The following is a 17,157-nucleotide window of genomic DNA, read 5'->3' as shown; positions in this document are numbered from 1 at the left end:
CATCATTCCGAATGGGATTATTTGAGGAATTGTGACAACTAAAACTCTAATTGTTCCATTATTATCGTGATGCCCTCCTGAAAAGCTCAAATCACCCACTGCAGTGTCAGATAAACTGACAGTGTGAGTAAGCATTCATGGGAAGTAAAACACGTCAACAGCATTATGATTATAGAAGGAATTAGATAGAAAACTGTAAAACTAAAGGCTATCCTTAAAACAGAGCCTGTATGACGCCATTGCTGCGCGACGGACTTGTAGTTGACATGAGAGCGAAAAATCTGCAGTGATCCGGCTCAGTGCATTTCTCGTTTCCTTGCAGACCTTTTTAATTGAAATAGATTCATCTTATCGATTGCACATACTGTAATCCATCATTTCTGTTAAGCATTTGCGTTTTTCTCTGAACCGGAAGACCTAAAAGAAATCAAAGTTCGCAAGGAGGTGACATCTGGCTGCTCCACACCTGACTTCATTGAATGAGGTTTAACACCAATTAGCATTTGTTTTGGTTCGATAACCATACAATACCAAACACGCCCAACATTCAGTCGGAAGCAGCTGGACACATTCATATAAATCTGCAGGCTAACGGTAAGAATACAAATGAAACACCTAGCTATGCATGAATACAGCGCGCCGGGCGTTTTATTTTGTTGTTGCTAACATGGTATCTGCCTAGCTAGCTAACGACAACACGGCTAACTAGCTAGTTAACATGCTAGCACCGATAGACAACGGATTATTAAAGGATTCTGGCTGTTTCAGATTGTAATTAATGGTGGTGCCGGGGCCTCGGCTATCCATAGGCACTGACAACACAAGGTTTGCAATTAATGCGAGTTTTATTTAGGTTTTAAGTGGTGAAAGTGTGACGGTGATGCTGCTAGCGTTCAACGCGAACAAGCTAGCCGTGGTAAGGACTATTTCCTGCACCGGAAAGAATTGTTCTCATCATAGAGCAGCTTCTCTCAATAAAATTTGGTGCTGCACAGGACACAGGCCGCACCAAATTATGCACTATTATTAAGGCTAATTGGCTCCGTTGCTCAGTTATTGTCCTAACGTTACTCAGTCAAGCTAGCAAGCTAAATGAGATATCCGCTCTCTGGCCAGGTGCACATGGTAACCACAGTCTCCCGGTGTTAACAGCAGTGTTTCTGCCTGTGAAAGGACAACAGTGTGTATTCTGGATGAAGACTGGACAATATAATAAAGCTTGTAGCTTGCTTAACGCTTTAACTGTGCCCTCATTAGCAAGTCTGACTAGAAGGCTTTAATTCCTATTAAAACAGCCTCATAGTTTTGTGAATTAACGCATAGTAATATTCCATAGGAAGGTCATAGGCCATTATTACTGCCTGTTATATAGTTAATGGAAAAGAGATGCTTTAGTCCAGCTAACTTTGGTTGTGCCCATTGCATCACTGTCATCACAAGGTATAAACAGTGCTTTCATAAGCTATATATATATTGTATATCATCTTTGTTCAGATCCCTATTAGCCCCACTAAGGTAGCAGCTACTCTTTCTGGTGGCACACACAATCACACCAAAACAAGCCATACACACATAAAAAGTCTGAGTAAGAATGTGTCCAAGACAAATACAACTCAAGTTAACATCTAAACATTGCAATACATTACACTACATTAGACATAGCACATAAAAAGGCTCATATAATAATTTATGTTTCATAAAACACATAAAAGTCTCAATAAGAGCATGTTCAAGACATGGAATATCAGTTAGAAAAGCTAAATGTAACAACATATCACATTGCATTCAATCTTTGTGGTAAGCTTGGTTTATGACAGGGTTATCAGTAATGTGTTTCTGCAGTAGTCCTTTAAAACTCCTTCCTGGGTGCTTCAGTGAACATCTTTGGTAACTTGTTTCACATTCTGGTGGCTTTATACTTTACAGAGCTACAAACTGCCTCTATTCTGGGATTTTACCTAAATAACCACTAACAGCCTACCTGGTAGTATGACTACGTTGGTCTCTCACATAATTTGTATAAAAAAATTGGTTGTTTTTCATACTAGATATTCCTGAGGAAACACATGAGATTGGCATGTATTCTCTCCATAATCTGCCTCATACCTACCGGACAGTATAGTACAAGCCTTGCTGCATTATTATGAGCTACTTTGAGCTTAGATGTTTTTTTGGAGCATCCAAGAGGCAAGGTTAAAAAAGAGGAACATCTTCTTATGCATGATATTCCTCTATCCATTTTCTGTACAATATTTTAATGTGTTTCTCCCATGACAGCTGCCCTTTGATGGTAATACCGAGCAAATTTGCCTCTTGAACTTATCAGAATTATAGCAGAATTATAACCTACCTGATATGCGGCAGCGGTTTGCATCATGAAAGGGACTTTGTTTATCTCACAGTTGTTATTTGGTACACTTAAATTAATAATTATTACCCATTGTGCCACTCTCATTTACTCTTACCTGTGTCTGGGCACATGTAAACTCCAGGCTAGCAGCTGGCACAATTTCAACGTTGTGCTTTTTTTTTTTTTTTTTTTTGACTTGGGCAAACATTTTGTCATTCCAAGCTGACAGCAGATATCTTTCACATTACAAAAATACATGTGATGATGTTAACCCCTGCTGGATAACAGGTGAAATATTTGGGTTTACATTTTTCCCTAAGGTTTGCAGTGGGAGCACCGTGCAACACAGTAACAGAGTAATGTTTGGAATGATGAGAGAAAAACATTACGAGTGTCAGGGAATCTTTTCCCACTCCCTAACCCATATGGCAGCTGAATTTCAATGATTTTCACCTGACCGTTTGTTTTATTGAACCATATCTTGTTTGATTGGGGATATGACTGTGTTAAACAACGTCAACTGAATCTTAGAAATTGCCAGTGTGACCAGTGAGGAGTGAGAGTGCAGCACTGTGGGTCATCTGTGTTCAAAGTGATGTCCTCTCTCACTCAAATATAACTAGCAAGCTACATTTCTATAGAAAGTGAAGTAGTTATACCCCCACTCTAGACTGTGTTTGTTGTTTGCAGGTGACGAGCTGGCGCAGGTCGTGGGTTGTCCGTGGATAATGCGAGACAGCGGCGGTAGCCTGGCCCAGAACCGCTGGCAGGGAGACCTGGGTCTGACCGCTGTGGGGCAGGACGACACAGGAGGAGGTAGGCATTTTACTGCCCGTTAATATGTTAATATGTGTACATTCTAATAAGGCTTGTATTATCATGATTAGAATATTTCTTTTAGGTTCATTCAATACCTATCATGTGAATGTGAATGGAAACAATCAGTTGTGTAAAATGCCACCACAAGGCACAGGCTTGTAGTAAAGCCATACTTTCCGACCATTTGGTGGCATCTTGGCATGCTGAATTGCCAACTCCGTCAAATACATTGTGCTTAAACTCACCACACAGACTGTATAGGTTGTAGCTGCTGTGGTAGCCGGCCAATCACACGTTGTATTAAGCTGAAGAACGTTTGCTGCGATGGCTGCAGGCAAAACCATACAAATAGTATTTTTTTTTTTCTAGATTTGCGTACAAAAAGGATGGAATGCAGGTATTGTTTGACTGTAGGAATTTTGCTTCTTCTTGGCACTGGGTTATTTCAGTCAGTGCTTTAATGTTATCAATTGCTGATACCCAGTTCTAATTATGATAGAAGGTCATGAGTGACCAAGGCAAGGCTTGAAATAAACTTTCTTCCTCTTGCAACTGTCACAAAGTTTTCCATAAGTATTTTCCATAATAAATATAGTTTTATTCTAAACAATTAATTGTAAACTGCAAGTTAACTGATGTCACTTCATTAGTAGTTGTTTGCAATTTGCAAATATATCTAACTAAAATAATTTAAATCACCCTAGGTGTTTGGCCACTATCACTTTTCATTATTATTTTAGTCATTGGTTGAGTTACTGTTTGTTGTTTATTTATAATTGTGTGTTCATTAAATGCATCACTGCAAAACTTCAGTTAAAAAATGCAAACTTTGAACATATAATCATTGTAAACACTGTTTTTATTGTGAAGACAATTTTAACACCATAGCAGCGTCATAGTTTAAAATCAGTAACAGTTTGTTTTGAGTTCATATGCACGTCACCATTATCACCTTACTGCTGCCCCCACACTCCCACACACTCACGCTGGCTGTCAGTAGCTGCAGTTAACATGGATAACATTTCTTCAGCCCCATTGAAATCATTCTGATTATAGATTCCAACGGAAGTGTTTACATGGACCCTAAATGGTGTGATCTGATAAGATGTACATACCTGCTCCAGAGCATTTAATCTGAATATAACTTTGCAAAGAGGCTCCACTTGCTGTGAAATATCTGATAAACAGAAGAAGAAGGATTTTTTCCAGTTAACTGAGAAAATTCAATTCATTCGATACACAAAATTTATAAGAAAAGAAGTGTTTCTGCCTGCTAATACAATTAAGAATTAAGTAATGTAAATGTAACTCAGGTTATTTTTATTTTTCATCATAGTCTCAGCATGCTAAGTTATGCTAAGCAGTGATGTAGTGTTTATGTCTAGGGCTTTTATTATGAAATGTAAGAACGGAAGAAGTGAGGCTAATGCGTCTTGGTTCAGACTATGGAGCCTCAGTGTTATTATTTTATTACCTTCATCAGCATGGGTGCAGCTCATAACCATCGGCTATACATTAGCATTGCGGTAGTGTGATAAGTTTAGTGGATCAGCTGATTTCTGGTACAGTAAACAGCGCTGCAAAACTAGAAGCACCATTTAGACACACAGAAAAACATATTGTGTAGTGTGTGTGTGTGTGTGTGTTTGTGTGTCAAACTCCAACACTGACAAGAGAGGAGCAGCAGAGAATCATGTCTGTAAATGACACCAAAACGTGGTAGATACTGTCAGCTTAGTAATGAATTACATGACTACTGCTGCACAAACATTAACCGCCAATGTGGTAGATAGCTTTTCAAAATTAGCTCGCCAAATGACAAATCTACCCGCATTTGGCGCTTGCCGGGTGTTCATTTTGGACCCTGGGTGCAAGCAATATCTAAATGTGTGCTTCAGTCCACTTCCAAGTGGATTAGTTGTGGTTTGATGACATTTGATCAAAACTGAATCTAGTTTCACATCTGTTTGTGGAATCTGAGTCCTCTCAAATCCATTTTCAAAACTAAGCAGGTTTAGCTTTCATTATTTTCAAGTAATTAAAGTAGAACTGAATTTTTAATCATTAATTTTTTGAAGGAATTATAGTTTGCAGTTATTTTTGATAACTGATAAATCGATTTAAGTCATTTTACAAGCAAATATGCCAAACATTTCCTGTTCCAGTTTTTTAGACATGATGATTTGCCTCTGGCGATTTTTTTTATGAACTAGCTGTTCTGTTCTCCTACTAATTCAGCAGTAGTGTGATAACTTGAATGCCAGCCAGTGGTATTTGGTTAAAGTGAAAACCTGAAGGCTTTTGGGTCATGATGGCAACATGGTTAATCACTGCTCGTGTCTGTTTTTAGGTGGGATTCCTGGGGACCACCTCATAGTCCCAGTGTCAGGCCACAGTGTGCCCAGCCCCATGCACCTCAGACTGGGGCAGAAAGAGAAAGTGTGGACGGGCGAGTATGTAGAGGAGGAGGAGGAGGAGGGGGAGGAGGAGGATGGGATGGGGAGGATCAAGCCAATAGGTGATGAGGATGAAGAAAACAATCTGGATGGAGACGACGAGGCAGAGTTTGAGGGCAAGGGTTGGGATAACAATGAGGAGGAAGAAGAAGAGGAGGAGGATGAAGAGGAGGTGGAAGATGAAGGAGATCAGGCGGAGGTGGAGTGGGAGATCCCAGACTTTCCCTCCCAGTCCAACCAGCACCCTCATTCACAACAACACCAACAGCACGGACCACAACAGAAGGCAGAAGAAGGCGGCAGTGTCCCTGTAGAGGATACTGTCTCCCAGGCCGAGGTAGGGGACTTGTTCAGGTCCAGCTTCAGCAGGTACAGGGCTCTGAGGAGGCTCCGGCTCAGGCGCTGGCCCCGCTTGCGATCCCATGGAGGCCTTGGATTGCGGCTCGCCCAGCACTGGAAGAGCTGGCGCCAGCGGGCGCAGTGGGCATGCTCCCTAGGGTCCCGGTACAGCCGGAAAGGGCGAAGGCACAATCTATACGGCAAGCCGAGGAGGATAAAAAGGTATCGACAATACACCGATGGAGAGGATGACAGCAACGACGAGAGGTTCACAGACTCTGAGAGAGGTACTGACATACACTACATTTACTTCTAATAAGGCTAGTTGAAATGGACAATAGTAATGAATCTTTGGAAACAGCTCACAAAGATGTAGTTTAATTTCAAAACATCTTGACATTATAGTTTTTAGCAGGTCATTCCAAGCTGAAGGAAATATTGCATTTGTTGGGGACTGTTTAAGCAGTGGATAAATCCACATTTGGTGCTACAGTAGTGAGTAGGGATGCACCGATATAGATTTTTTTTCAACCGATACCAATAACCAATAATTACCTTCTCCTTGTGGCCGATAACCGATAGTGGTTATTAATAATTTTAACATTTAAAAGCCTTGGTTGTTGGATGTAAGCCACTGCTGCTAATCAGCTCATGCTAACATTATGGAGACAGCCCTTCAGCACTGTGTCTAACCTGTTACGGGCGTTGGGAGATCAGACCCTCGGCACAATTCTGTTGTTTTCCTCTGGAACTGTGAAAGACGTCCACACTGCAACATGTTTTGCCCTCCTGACAGTGTACTGCAGTTGTTGTTCTTCTTCTCTGTGTTTATTGGTGGCTTGCAAACCAAGTTTAAAGGAACATGTACCGCCACCCACTGTGTCAGGCGTGTCGAAGCTGCCCGTGTTAAATCAATGAAAGCAGTCTGGCTTCATATTATCAGTGCTATTTATTGGCTATAATTTTAATCATCGGAATAATGCATTAATATAAGAATGTTGCATTATCTGCCTTAAGTTAATGGCCTGATATACTTTGTGCGTCCCTAGTAGTGAGTATTGAGTTTGCCACACCTGTCACACTTTTCAGAATGTTGAGAAGTTGCTCTTGGCGTAAGATAAACCTGGAAGAGATTTGGGTGGTAAAGGTTTAGTTCTTTACTTGGTATCAATAAAATATTGTGCTTCAGTAACATTTTGTGTCAGCTGTGGAAAAGTACAGCAGCACTGGCAAACTCGTCCTTCACAACCTCCAGCTTCTCCTCAGCTTCTTTATTGAGATGTCACACAGTTTAAGCTGGGCTGTCAGTGTATTAAGTAGCAGAGTTAACTTATACCATTACAAAACATCTCACTGTCACCACATTGTTTCTTGGGAATAAATGAAAAATACTGACAAAGTCTAAGAATCTGCGTGGAGTTAAAAGAAGTGTGTCTGTAATTCTTTCTCTTTCTCTGGCAGATAAACGGATGAACGGCTGCTCTCCAGTCAAGCCAGAGGACAGAGGGAGGCGAGAAGTGGAGATTAAACCAGCCGAGCTGGCCCTTACTGAGGAGCACATGAGTTGTGTGACAGGTATGAATCAGAGACTCAGGCTATAAGCTCTTGTTCGCTGTAGGTCAGATAGATTTGAAACAGATTTTGGACAAAGCAGGATTTTAAAGGAACAGTGTTTAAGATTTAGGGGGATTTAGTGGCATCTACTGGTGAGTATTGCAAATTGCAACCAGCTAAAACTTCTCCTGGTCAGAATTCCTTCAGTGTTCATTGTTCAGACAAAGTAATTTAAACCAGCTAATACACTGAATAAAGCAGCTTCATGTTACAATTCAGTGTTTCTCCTATGCTGTTTTGCACTTCACACACACAAGCCGCTGGACCAGCACCTGCTAATGTGTGCTGACCTTTTTTCTCCGATAACCTAAGATGTAGACATTCAGAGGGTTTTGCCTGAGAGAAGAAGAAGAAGAAAAAAAAAAAACAATGTTTTTTAGACACTCTTGTAGTGGAGGGGCTGCTAACTATGGTGGCTGACATGACAATGCAAATGGCCCTATTTCAAACCAGTGTTTGGTTTGTCCATTCTTGGCTACTGTAGAAACATGGCTGTGCATCATGGCAATCTCTGTAGCCGAGGACCTGGTCCCTATATAGATATAAATGGCTAATTCTAAGGTTTTTCAGGTGATTATACACTAAAGAAAACTTCCTGATAATATATTCCATTTCTGCCAATATATCCCCCTAAATCCTACACACTGGACCTTTTAAGACTTAAGTTAAAAGATCAGGACCTCTTGAATGGACATCCATATATATATGCCTGTCAGGCTTGTTTGATTATAACATCTTGTGGCTTTCTTCTGTCAAGGTATTCTTGAAGAGTCTCTACAGCAGTACGGCAGTTTGATCCCCATCCATGTGGATGACATCGTGGAGAAGCTTCAGGACATCTTCAGCGAGAGCTTCTCACAGCCACACAGGTCAGACACAGTGTTTGGTCACTTTTTCTTTGTGCTGTCATATAGTGTAGAGGAGTTGGTGCTGCAAAGAATATTGTTATTCATCTGTTCTTTTCTTAATAATTGACTTACAATTACACTGAACAGGGAACATCCCACAAATAGTTAACTATTTGTCCTATCAGTTGTTGTTCCCTTGAGTAAATTAATGGACTAATCGTTTTCAAATGTCATATGAATCCTTAATATATTTATGAGGGTATCTGGAGATTGATCAAACTAGCAGGGGGTATTTTATTACTTCTGAAGAGACACTATGTACGTAAATGAATTATTAAGCAAAGAACTGACTAATGTGTCCAATGTGTGTGATTTGCTTCTCATTAGGAAAGCAGTGGTCCAGCATCTAATACAATCCTTCCAACGTTCGTCGGGATCAGCCCTGGCTAAAACATTCAGAGTCAATTACAAACGCCACGTTTTGACCATGGATGACCTGGGCACTCTGTATGGACAGAACTGGCTCAACGACCAGGTAAAACAATATGGTACAATTCGGTGACAATGACTACCACTGACTTCCATCAAGGGGCCCAGTAAGCTGTCTCAGTGAGCTCCCAAGCACAATTACACCTGTGCTGCTCCTTCTGTGACATGCCAAAATATCCACTGAGAAAATGGCCCATGATGAAGCTTATTAGCATCATGCTGCATGATTTGCATTGGTAAATTGTACTAAGGATATGCAATAAATGAATGTACCCGAGAAGGCCTGAGCGAATACACACAAGAGCAACCTTTGTGGGTATCTTGTGTCAGACCAACTCATGCCTTTATTACAGGGTGGATTTGTGATTGGTCTTATGGCCCAGACACGATGAAGGCTGACTGTTATGTTGCCTCGGCCAAAAAGTTGCATTTAAACACAGCAAAGACTACAGCCAACGGCCAACTAGCACGTACATGCTGTACCTGCACTGCATGAGGGTCTGTGTCCACATAGTGTTTTTCTTCAGTAGAAAAGCGGTGGCAGGGCACTTGAAAGCGCTTCATCCCAGCACTTCATAAAAAAGCACGAATAGCACTTTTTGTAATGACAGGCTCTGCATGGGTATGTTTCTATGGCAGCAATATCTTGACATTAACATTAGCTAGGTAGCTATAGTAATGCTACAATAACAAAGGGTTTACAACACAGTTAACAACCAGCTTACAAAGCAAACAGTAATAAAAGCACAACACTCACCAGCAACATCCAGTGTCTGCTGGTTGATCTGCTCCCAAAAGTGGGCATTTCTGTCTCCTAAGTACGCTATGCTGGATTCTGATACATCATCCCCCAACACACAATTAGCACTTCCACTTCCTTGTGCTACAATCAGTACAATTATCCGACTTCTTGTTGAAGTCAGGCAAAATATAAAGTGTATTCAGAACATATAGATACACGAAAGAATCTCAGGTGGCTCATCGGAGGGGAGACGTCCTTTTAAACCAACAAATGGACCAAATGGGTTAAACACCACCTTTTGTAGTCACTGATCCAAAAAGTTACCGTCATTTTTCAAGATGTTTCTTTACATGTGACCTCTTCCTTTTTATATTTTCTGTTTTATCCAGATTATGAACATGTATGGTGACCTGGTCATGGATGCTGTGCCAGAGAAGGTAAGGAAATAAAGGATTAATACCAATGGCTTATGAAAGGGGCTGCTCACTGATTTTGCTCACTTCATCTCATCATGTGGAGAACTGCTTCTGTGAAAACAGTAATACAGTGTCTTCTCTGACTTTGAAAGGAGCCTTTTAAAATCTGATAAAATAGCCCCCATGACGTCATTGGGGCTGTCTTGCTTTGAGCTTGAGATATCAGTTTATTAAAAGGAAGCCTGGGGTTGTGAGGTTTTACAGATGTGGGTATTTAGCATGCAGAGGCTCTAAACAGTGAGTCGTGTTGGAAATGTCGATCCAGCTTGACCTATACAATACTGTATACTCACAGTGAGACTTATTCAGAAGGTGTTTAATCCATATTTGGCAAAACAGCATGCTTGGACCATGTTTAATGACGTTTGTAGCTTTATATATTGCCTTGGTTAAGATGATAGTGCCCATTACTGATGTCTTGTGTTCATTCAAATAATCAACAAAGTGTTAAGCCAAGATTTTTAGCCATTCTAAAGGATTGGCTTTAGCCCAGAATGAAATATCTCAACAACTACTGGACAGATGTACAGACCTGGGGCCGTATTCACAAAGCTTCCTGTTATGACGAGATGCTCACTGTGACTTAATTCTAAGAAAATTCCTAGAATTATGACATTTTTTTAGGAATTTTCCTTTAGTTAAGACTAAATCCTTGTAAAGATAAAAGTTTATTCACAAAGCTTCTTAACCCTTCCTAAGGTGAAAACTATTATGAAAAGGGAGGAGGACATTTGAGAGCCTTAAGAGTTTCTTAAGCAGAGGAGAAAATGGCAGAAAGACAAAGAGGAAGGAGAAATATTCTCCAAACTCTGAATGACAGTGCTCACATGTGCTCACATCTTCCACCTAACACAATAATGATATATCATCAGAGATAAAGTAATGTCAACACTGAGATATTTGGCAGCCAGCCGCAGTGATGACTTAGGTCTGTCTCGATCTTCTATCAGCAGAGTGATCACACTGACAGTTAAAACACTTTCACCCTCTTGTTGTGATGCAGTTCATCTGATCTCCACTAGGTGTCCACACCGTGCAGGCTCACAAAAGGGCATGTCTGTGACAACCAGTCACATTTGTTAAAGCTACTCTTACCTTTCTTGCATTTCACACAGCACTTAGAAAAAATTTGAACATCCAGAACTCCTGCCTCCCTGCAAAGTTCCATCCCCCTCCTCCTGCAACTCCACCTCCCTCCAAAAAATAGGGGACCACAAAATCAGGCGGTTATCTACCCTGATTCTTACTTTCCCCTGTTCTCTTCCTCAGGTTCACTTTTTCAACAGCTTCTTCTATGATAAGCTAAGGACAAAAGGCTATGACGGAGTCAAACGGTGGACGAAAAATGTAAGTGGGTGTCAGAACCTTCCCACTCTCTGAACTGTTTTTCTGTTAAGTTGTTGGGGAGGATTTTCTTCAAGTTAAAGTTTTGCATGACAATTGTGCTTTTTTACGTAAATATGAAGCCATCATGTAATTGAAGATCACAAAGTCAGAAGAGTTTTCCTTCCCTATTAACTAAGACCCCCATTTGCTAAGCAGTTAAATCAGTCTGTTATCAGTTGAAAGTTTTTAGCTTATTCTCACCTTGGCATAAATAATGTGTAATAGCTTGTGTCTTGCTCTAAGCGCCTCTTTCCATCAACACTATCTGTCGTGTATTTAAGCGTTCTCAGACTGGATCTCGCTTTGTGATGCATTCAGCCATTAACACAATGACTGTGTCTGGGAAAAGTGATATTTAATAATCCTCCTGTGACCTCTATACTGCTTAAGATAATGATTAGTTCATCCATTTTCTGCCACTTATCTGGGTGGCACTGTGGCGGCAGGATAAAAGAGGAAACCTAGATGTCCCCCATTGTGTTCTCGGGGATTCCTGAGGTGTTCCAGGGTCAGATGGGATAATCCCTGAGCAGGTTTAAGGTGTCCAAGGGTCTCCTTAAAGCTGGATGTGAATACACATCGAGGACGGAATTTAAACAGATGCCCAAACCACCTCAAGAGTCTCCTTTCAGTGTAAGGAAGCAGTGGTTCCCATATCCAGCCATGCATAGAAGCATACTATGGTCACTGTGGTGATTGCTATGTCAGACATGTGACATTTAGTTATCAACCATCCAGTCACCAAACCTTAACCCGGTACCCAATGTGTATAGTTTAGGTATAGTAGGACAAGGTGATATCACCTAAAATATCCAGATTCGATAAGCTCAACAGCAACTCCCTTATCAAGTCTTTCGATCATGATCTTTCTCGGTCTCTTTAGCCTCTCTGTGATACTAGGAGCGTGTGTGTGATGTATACAAACATGTGCTTACTCAACATAGAACATGGCGGACTGCCTGAACTTCAGTGTGCCAAAGTGTGAATACGCTTTATTAAGTCAATGAAACTGAGGGATCAAATATTTGAGGATAGGCACTCCTGACAAAGCAGAGGACAAGTCCCCTGCTTAAATATGTCTGCCATCTATCACGTTAAAGAAAGAATTGAACTTAAGAAGGAGGAGTGCTCCTTAGTAGATTGTTATATCTCCTTTTACTACTTTGTCCTCCCCTTTCTTCTCACCATGTTTTCCTTCTGTCAGGTTGACATCTTTCAGAAGGATCTGTTGTTGATCCCCATCCACCTGGAGGTCCACTGGTCGCTGGTCAGTGTTGACATTCCTCGTCGAGCCATCACTTACTTTGACTCTCAGCGGACTCTCAACAGACGCTGCCCAAAGGTAGGACCAGACAGCAACAGCAAGCTCTTACACTAGAAGATTAGACCCTTAGGTTTTTCTTTGCATGTCATATCAGATGTGGAAACAGCTGTCAGTATCAGGTTCCATCTTTGATTACAACTGTGTATCACTCTAATTTTAACAAGTAGTTTGTCAGTGTTGGAAAATAAAACACACCTGCCAAGAGTGGTTTAACACCACAGAGAAAACAGTAAATGAAAAGATCAATGAGACATGTCATTCTAAATGAACAAAAAATAAGTCCACAGGGCTGTAAGACTGAAACCCCAGCCAGAGTTGGCTGGTTCCACAACGGTGGTTATCAGCTGTCTTTGTTAACCCCAGCTTTACACCTCAGGCCCTGTGCATGTTCCCATAAAACAGGGTGCTTGATGTATCATTGGTCTTCTCCAGAGCACAAAATGGACCAATTATGTGCCACTTATTTGCACCTCGAAGAAATATGAAAAAATCATTTCATTATCTGTGTCTTTGTGTACCTTGTATCTAAATACTAATTGACGAATCAGTTTTCCAAGCGGATTTCTATGAGCTGTAATATACCAATAGTGTAAAATGAAGGACTTGGGCAAATTAGAACCAGGCATAAAAACATAATCTAAAGTGGTAACATTAGGGTATGGTTTAAAGAAATTATACCACATTTCATGTACAAATAAACATCGTCTTGATTCATAATATAGTGAACTATGATTAGACCAGAGAACATGGCAAACATATTTAGTAGTTCAGAGAGAGCAAGAGCAACCTTGTAAATAAAATACAACAATATTTTTGCTCAGCTTTTCTGTATCACTGAGCTACTCTAGGTTCCCACGTAATAAAACAAAACAAAACAAAACACAACGTGATACAGACAGTAAGCACTGTTGTACTTGCACATCTTTTTTTGGTGGCATTACTAATGTAACGTCATGGCTCAACAATTTTGCTTTTATAACACATTCCCTCTTTTTAGCTTTTGAGCCGATTTCAATCCAGAACTCCGAACGTAAATATGTCTGCAGCATGAGTTACCATGGTGATCGATCCAGGTTAAAAGAGAGTCACCTTTGTAAAGGAGAAAGCTCTGACTTTCGATTCAACATACATCGCAAATTCTCCAGTCTCACTTCATGGTACAGCCCTCAGCTGAAGCCCTGAGACTCAGACTGCTCTGATCCAATGTTCTGATGGAGTGGGTTTAGTTTATGGATATAGGTGAACTAATCAAATAAGCACACTATAATATTTTTCGTGTCATTATTCTGTGTCACTTTGTGTATGAATTACCTCTGCAGCATTCTCATAAAATGTTTTGTTGTTGTTTCCAGCACATTTTTAAGTATCTGCAAGCGGAGGCCATCAAGAAAGACCAACAAGACTTTTTGACGGGATGGAAAGGCTTTTTCAAAATGGTGAGATGGTTTATTTGTTTCTCTTCTATGACACAGACTCAGGTTAATCATTTCACAAAGCCCTCGCTGTGGGTGAAATGGGTTGTTGCTGCTGCAGCCAGTCATACATCACTACGGCTCTGCCATGCATTTCAGCTACTGTACTGCTGCGTTGCTAATGCTAATGTGTGGTGGATTTTTTTGGTTGCAGAATGTGGGTCGTCAGAACAACGACAGTGACTGTGGGGCTTTTGTGCTACAGGTGAGTTTGTCATGTCACAGTCTGTGTGCACATAAAGGTGAATTAATACCTCCCAACCACACAAACATTAATTTGTCCATTGTGGGAGCCTTAAAAAACAAATAGAGGTTGTGGCTTTGAGACTTTAAGCACTGGCCATACTTCATGTGTTGTGTTTAGCTAACTCAGCTAACCCTGATGTGCCTGTATGGGGAAGTAGGCCATTCCTAAAGGACTGCCAATTTATCGCCACACACGAGCGCTTTAGTACCATTTCAGAAGGAATGTCCGTCTATACTAACATGCCCGAAAACATATGTCACATGACCATTCACATACACCTAGCATGTTGATGTTAATGGTTATGTAAACAGGAAGCAGATTGTCTACTCTGTGGCTGGTTGCTTGGCTACAGAAGATACTATGGAGAGGGAGAAAAAGTAAGAACAGAGATTTCTTTGCTTGGATTGATGACGAGACGGAAATGTTACTTAAACACACGAGTATGAGGCAGTCAGGGTGGTGGAAAACAGATTGGGAGTTGTTGCCAAGCAAATATGGCAATGTGTTGTTGTGACTCTGTCATTCCTGCAGGCCAGTAACTTGTGTTCTTTTTTTTTTTTCCTCCTCATTTCCCCTCCGTCATCCTGCAGTACTGCAAGTGTCTGGCACTAGGGCAGCCATTCAACTTTGGCCAACAGGATATGCCCCGGCTGAGGAGGCAAATGTACAAAGAACTGTGTCACTGCAAGCTCACCCTGTGACCCGCCACCCCCACCCCAGCCCGCCATCTCCACCTGCTCCCACCCTTAACCCTAACAAGATGGAGGGACAATGATACAACGAGAAGAGGGCAAGGGGAGCAAACGATTGACTGGCAAAAGAGAAACTTTTCAAAAACTTTATTTTTCTCTGCCAACATCCAGAGAAACCCCTTCTTCTATTGTAGTTGATGTCATCGTTTCACTTTTTGTCTCTCTTTGCTTCCCTCTCTCCACCCTTTGAAAAATTTGATTTCCATGTCATGGTTATTCCTTTGTGGTTGACAGAGGCCAAGACTAGCTTCCATTTTGGGAATGTGCTAATCTTCCATCCTACCGTAGTCCATTTTTGTTTTACAGTCTGAATGGGAGCATGAAGAAGATGATGAAGATATCTAAAGCATACAGTCCAGATGAAGGGTTGGACCTCAGTTAGTCCAACCCGACTACTTACTTTCACGTTGAGATGCCTGAACAGTGAGTGCAGAGGTAGCACCGTGTGTGGACGGCAGAATGATCTGAACCAGTCTGTGTAAGCTTGTGGTTGAATAGTACTAGTGGATATACATGCCTTCCATCCATCCAGTCCATGCAGTGTGTACTCTCAGCAGAACACCCAACATAAAGTCCACCTCCTCATGCTGCAGCCAGTGTGTTGTTGACGGTTCTATCTATCTAGTCAGCACATAATGTTTGCTACTGTAGTGCGACGTTACATTTCCAATGTATAATATTTGTTTTAACAGTTTCCTACAAGATGTTTAGATGAATTCAGAGTGAAAATGGAACTTACTAGTTGATGCTGCCATATTGAGAACAGAAAACACACTTTGAGTGTGTGAAGAGCCATTCTAGTGCATTTTTTTAAAATGGGAAATCAGAAGTTACATACATACAAATTACACCACATATTGACCCCTGTGCCGGAAACTTCCTCTGCCTCCATCACTCCTCCCCCAGATATGACATCGTCATGTGGGAGACTGGATCTGCAGCCGTGGATCACCGCCCAAACAAGCCAGAACGACATATTGGCCCAAAGAAGGGGTATCTTTACATTGCATTTATCTTTTCTGTGTTTTATCTTGTCAGTAAATGTGTTGATATGCTTATTGCTTTAAACAAACGGTGTTAACAGGAGGACTACTAATATGTGTTATTTTCGGAGTAAGTACAAAAGAGATCCTCTGGTTAGTATTTCTTTGAAAGTTCGAGAGCCATTTTTTTTTTGGTGAGGACCACGACAGCTACACAACAGATCCAGTTATGTTCACTATGGAGTTACAGCACCCTCCTCCTCTTCTTTTTATAATGAAAGACAAATTTGTTGATAGCTGTGTGTTTGTTTTTTTCTTTTTTTCAAACAGGAGTTGATGCAACAGAGTTGACAGTTTTATATATCTTCTACAATGCATTATGGTTGCTAAAAATAAAAATATGCGGCAAATGAGCAATTGTGAATTTAATTAATGTTTCCGAATGGCTATCAGCTGGATATGATGATATTCTGTGTCCAAGGATGTAACGAAGCACTGCACTGTAATAGAGGTGGTTCTTATACTTTATTTTAGAACCATTTTAATGCCACTTGAGACATCTTCCCCAGTACATTGTCAAAGAAATATTGTCCTTCTTACCTCAAAACATTCACCTGACAACCACAGTTTTACCTTGCAAATGAAGAATTCTTATAATTGGGATGCATTGCTACAGTTAAAGTACCCCCCAAAAATATATAAATATATTGAAATCATTTCTACCTCAGCCAAGTACAACAGCAAAATGCTACATGACACAATAATGCATCTAAAAATACAGAATGTCAGAAGTCTGACAGTTTCTTCAGCATGGAATAGATTTGATACTTAAAGGAACAGTTTGCCCCAAAATCAAAAAT

At 40.8% G+C, this 17,157-nt stretch overlaps 1 protein-coding gene across 1 annotated transcript; it reads left to right on the top strand.

Moving 5' to 3' along the window:
- The first annotated feature begins 235 nt into the window (after window positions 1–235).
- LOC125884198 (uncharacterized) lies at window positions 236–16,710 on the top strand. The gene is made up of 12 exons (XM_049569040.1): window positions 236–594; window positions 3,041–3,166; window positions 5,520–6,251; window positions 7,426–7,539; window positions 8,336–8,447; window positions 8,814–8,961; window positions 10,047–10,094; window positions 11,403–11,480; window positions 12,724–12,861; window positions 14,196–14,279; window positions 14,470–14,520; window positions 15,153–16,710. Exons 2-12 carry the CDS (start codon window positions 3,079–3,081, stop codon window positions 15,261–15,263), a joined length of 1,704 nt encoding a protein of 567 aa, XP_049424997.1. The 5' UTR covers window positions 236–594; window positions 3,041–3,078; the 3' UTR covers window positions 15,264–16,710.
- The last annotated feature ends 447 nt before the right edge of the window (window positions 16,711–17,157 follow it).

Source organism: Epinephelus fuscoguttatus, linkage group LG23, assembly GCF_011397635.1.
Source record: "Epinephelus fuscoguttatus linkage group LG23, E.fuscoguttatus.final_Chr_v1".
NCBI lineage: Eukaryota > Metazoa > Chordata > Actinopteri > Perciformes > Serranidae > Epinephelus > Epinephelus fuscoguttatus.
Note: the sequence above shows the minus strand (reverse complement) of the source record. Positions and strands in the feature narration are given on the sequence as shown.

Bases quoted from the DNA above. Each gene is read 5' to 3' on its own strand.
- LOC125884198 (XM_049569040.1), top strand. From the start codon at position 3,079: ATGCGAGACAGCGGCGGTAGCCTGGCCCAGAACCGCTGGCAGGGAGAC. The intron at 10,095-11,402 runs GTAAGGAAATAA...TCTCTTCCTCAG, and splicing joins TGGATGCTGTGCCAGAGAAG to GTTCACTTTTTCAACAGCTT. The intron at 12,862-14,195 runs GTAGGACCAGAC...TGTTGTTTCCAG, and splicing joins TCAACAGACGCTGCCCAAAG to CACATTTTTAAGTATCTGCA.